At 39.4% G+C, this 2,500-nt stretch overlaps 1 protein-coding gene across 2 annotated transcripts in view; it reads left to right on the top strand.

Annotated features, from left to right (window-relative positions):
- Positions 1-2,500, top strand: part of LOC113821379 (UDP-glucosyltransferase 2) — a 27,819-nt gene that overhangs the window by 9,120 nt on the left and 16,199 nt on the right. Inside the window, exons 2-4 of one of the 2 annotated variants that reach the window (XM_070132152.1) lie at positions 286-459; positions 841-973; positions 1,336-1,605. In XM_070132152.1, the coding sequence (XP_069988253.1) occupies positions 1,459-1,605 (147 nt within the window). In that variant the 5' untranslated portion in view covers positions 286-459; positions 841-973; positions 1,336-1,458. The remainder of the gene's footprint in view (positions 1-285; positions 460-840; positions 974-1,335; positions 1,606-2,500) is intronic. The other variant, XM_027373856.2, reaches the window with a different exon arrangement.

Raw genomic sequence — 2,500 nt, forward strand, 5'->3', positions numbered from 1 at the left:
CATGGGAATGGTGTTCTATTGGATGTATGGGTGACGAAGCTCTCCCTTGAGTACAGTTCCTAGTAGTGTTCAACCCATCTCTGAGTATATATAGACATACACACCCACCCTCACATATGCAGGTAAAAGGCAAAATAGAAGAAAAATCCTATTTTTTTCCAAGTGGCAGAGCTGCGGGTGCGGGAGAGGTTGTGGGACACTCAAGGGCAATCGAGGGTATATCGTCCAATATCCATAAAGCTCTTTCATGGCAGCTAATTTATACACGATTTCGTTTTATTCCAGATGCGGGTTGCGGCTGCACTGTGTGTGGCGATAGCATGTGTGTTGGTGGCAACGGGGAGCGGCGAGAATGCGACGCAGTCAAACTGCATCCTCTTCCTGGCGCCAATCTCCTCCAAGAGCCACAAGAACTTCTACATGGGAATAGTCAATGCGCTGGCCGATCGCGGGAGTCAGGTACGTAAGCGAGGCAGGTTGACTGACATGCGACGAAAACTTGGTGTAGCCTATATATATTACAATCTAAGTACATAACAGACTTTGTTATTCCAAGAAATTGTTCTTATATCAATTTTATGTTAAAGCAATGGGTTCAGGCAAGTTCGTTATCCAGCATTACCATACTGAATAATAATTACTTTTATATATTTATTTTTTATCTCATATTATTTTATCGTCTTTTATGTCATAAACAGGTTTTACCGTCTTAGGAGTATGCATTGATTTTCTTCAGTGAAATATTTTATTACTGTTACTTTGTGGCTTCTATCTTCGTTTTTCCATACTTAATGTTTTGTATTAGTATCAATTTACAAAACCGCATTCTTTCTTTTCAAGTTTGGTTCTTCAAACATCTTTCTGGATTTGGCCTCACTTCCTGCAAGGAGGACATTTTCATCAGCAAACCTAGGATTGCAATTTTTTTCACAACTGACGCGGATTTTCTGTCGGTTCAGTTGTGTTCTTTCAGGTATTTCTTTCTGTTTAGCCGAACTCCTCTTGTTTTTATATATTCTTATCTGCACCATACGTTCTGGGTCTACATTCGCTCACGTGTTGATATAGGTCTGTGGAATTCCTTTATCCTGAAAGGTTTCCATAGTATTTCTGAATTCCAGCAAAAGAGATAATCCTGTTAGACACTCGTTGTCAGGTAGCCATAAGTGAAGAGATTCTCTAGTGTAAACATATTCTTTTTTCTGTATAATTCCTTTATCCTGGAATGCTTTCATAGCATTTCCGAATTCCAGCAAGAGAATCCTGTTAAACATTCGTTGACAGGTAGTAGTAAGCGAAGGGATTCTCCAGTGTACACATTTCCTTTTTTTCCAGGTAACAATAGTATCTCCGTTCCGGCCATCAAAGATTCGAGAAAACGTCCGTGAAATCCTGGTGCCTGGGATCAACCTCCATGACTACATCCCCAACTTGTTCAAGGGCAAGACTGCAGGACCCATGGCGCTCATGTCGGCCGCTCCTACGCTTTGTTCGGAGGCGCTAGGGAAGGAGGAGGTGCAAGCTCTGTTGAAGGAGGAGTTTGACGTTGTCCTGATTAGCATCTTCATTAGCCATTGTTTCCTGTCGATTGTTCATAAGATGCAGGTTGGTTTAGAAATTTTGTATTCGATTTTTTGTCATCTGATCACTCTTGTCACTCCATAAGGGAAGAAAAGGTATGAAAGGAAAAGTACTAACACACATACACACACAATATATGCTTGTGTGTGTGCATGCATGTATGTATATATATAGGTAGATAGATATTGTGAATGTATTTAAATGTGTGTACCTATATATATATATATATGTGTGTATATATATATATATATATATATATATATATATATATATATATATATATATATATATATATATATATATATATATATATAGTGTGTGTGTGTGTGTGCTGAAGTGTGTAGAATTGAAGATTCACCTGACATCCATGACCTGTTATTTTTTTCCTTGCTTAGCTGTTGTTGCTGCAATTACGTAGCATAATTTGAAGATGCTCTAGTAGTTTTTTGTTTATTAAATCCTTTTTTGATCAGTGCCATTCTACTTCAGCGTAATGTTTTGGTAATTCGTGGTAACTAGCATCAGCTCGACGTTCGATGACCCTGCCGCAGAAACCGCGTCCTGTTTCACCAAGATAAACTTCAAAGCATTTGCTGCAGGGATGCCATGTAAGGCGCTGTCGGGTCTGCCAAAATATTTGCTTTTGGCCTTGGAGGAGTTAGTCTCTGGTGCTATGAGGAATTCTCAAGGAATTGCTCTTGCCAGTATGCTCTTCGTCTTTCTTCTGGTTATGAATTGACCTCATTTCATGTATTCCTTGGCTAGAGATCCTCTTCTACATGAAGAAAATATTTTCTGCGACTAACTTTTTACAGTACAAAGAAAAGTATTGGATGCAGTCATTTGCATTTGCTTCTCCGCCCACAGACGTCACCACCTTGATGGTCCAGTGTTCAGTTGAGAAAGCTGACACTGTTCT

The sequence above is a fragment of the Penaeus vannamei genome, chromosome 17, assembly GCF_042767895.1.
Source record: "Penaeus vannamei isolate JL-2024 chromosome 17, ASM4276789v1, whole genome shotgun sequence".
Taxonomy (NCBI): Eukaryota; Metazoa; Arthropoda; class Malacostraca; order Decapoda; family Penaeidae; genus Penaeus; species Penaeus vannamei.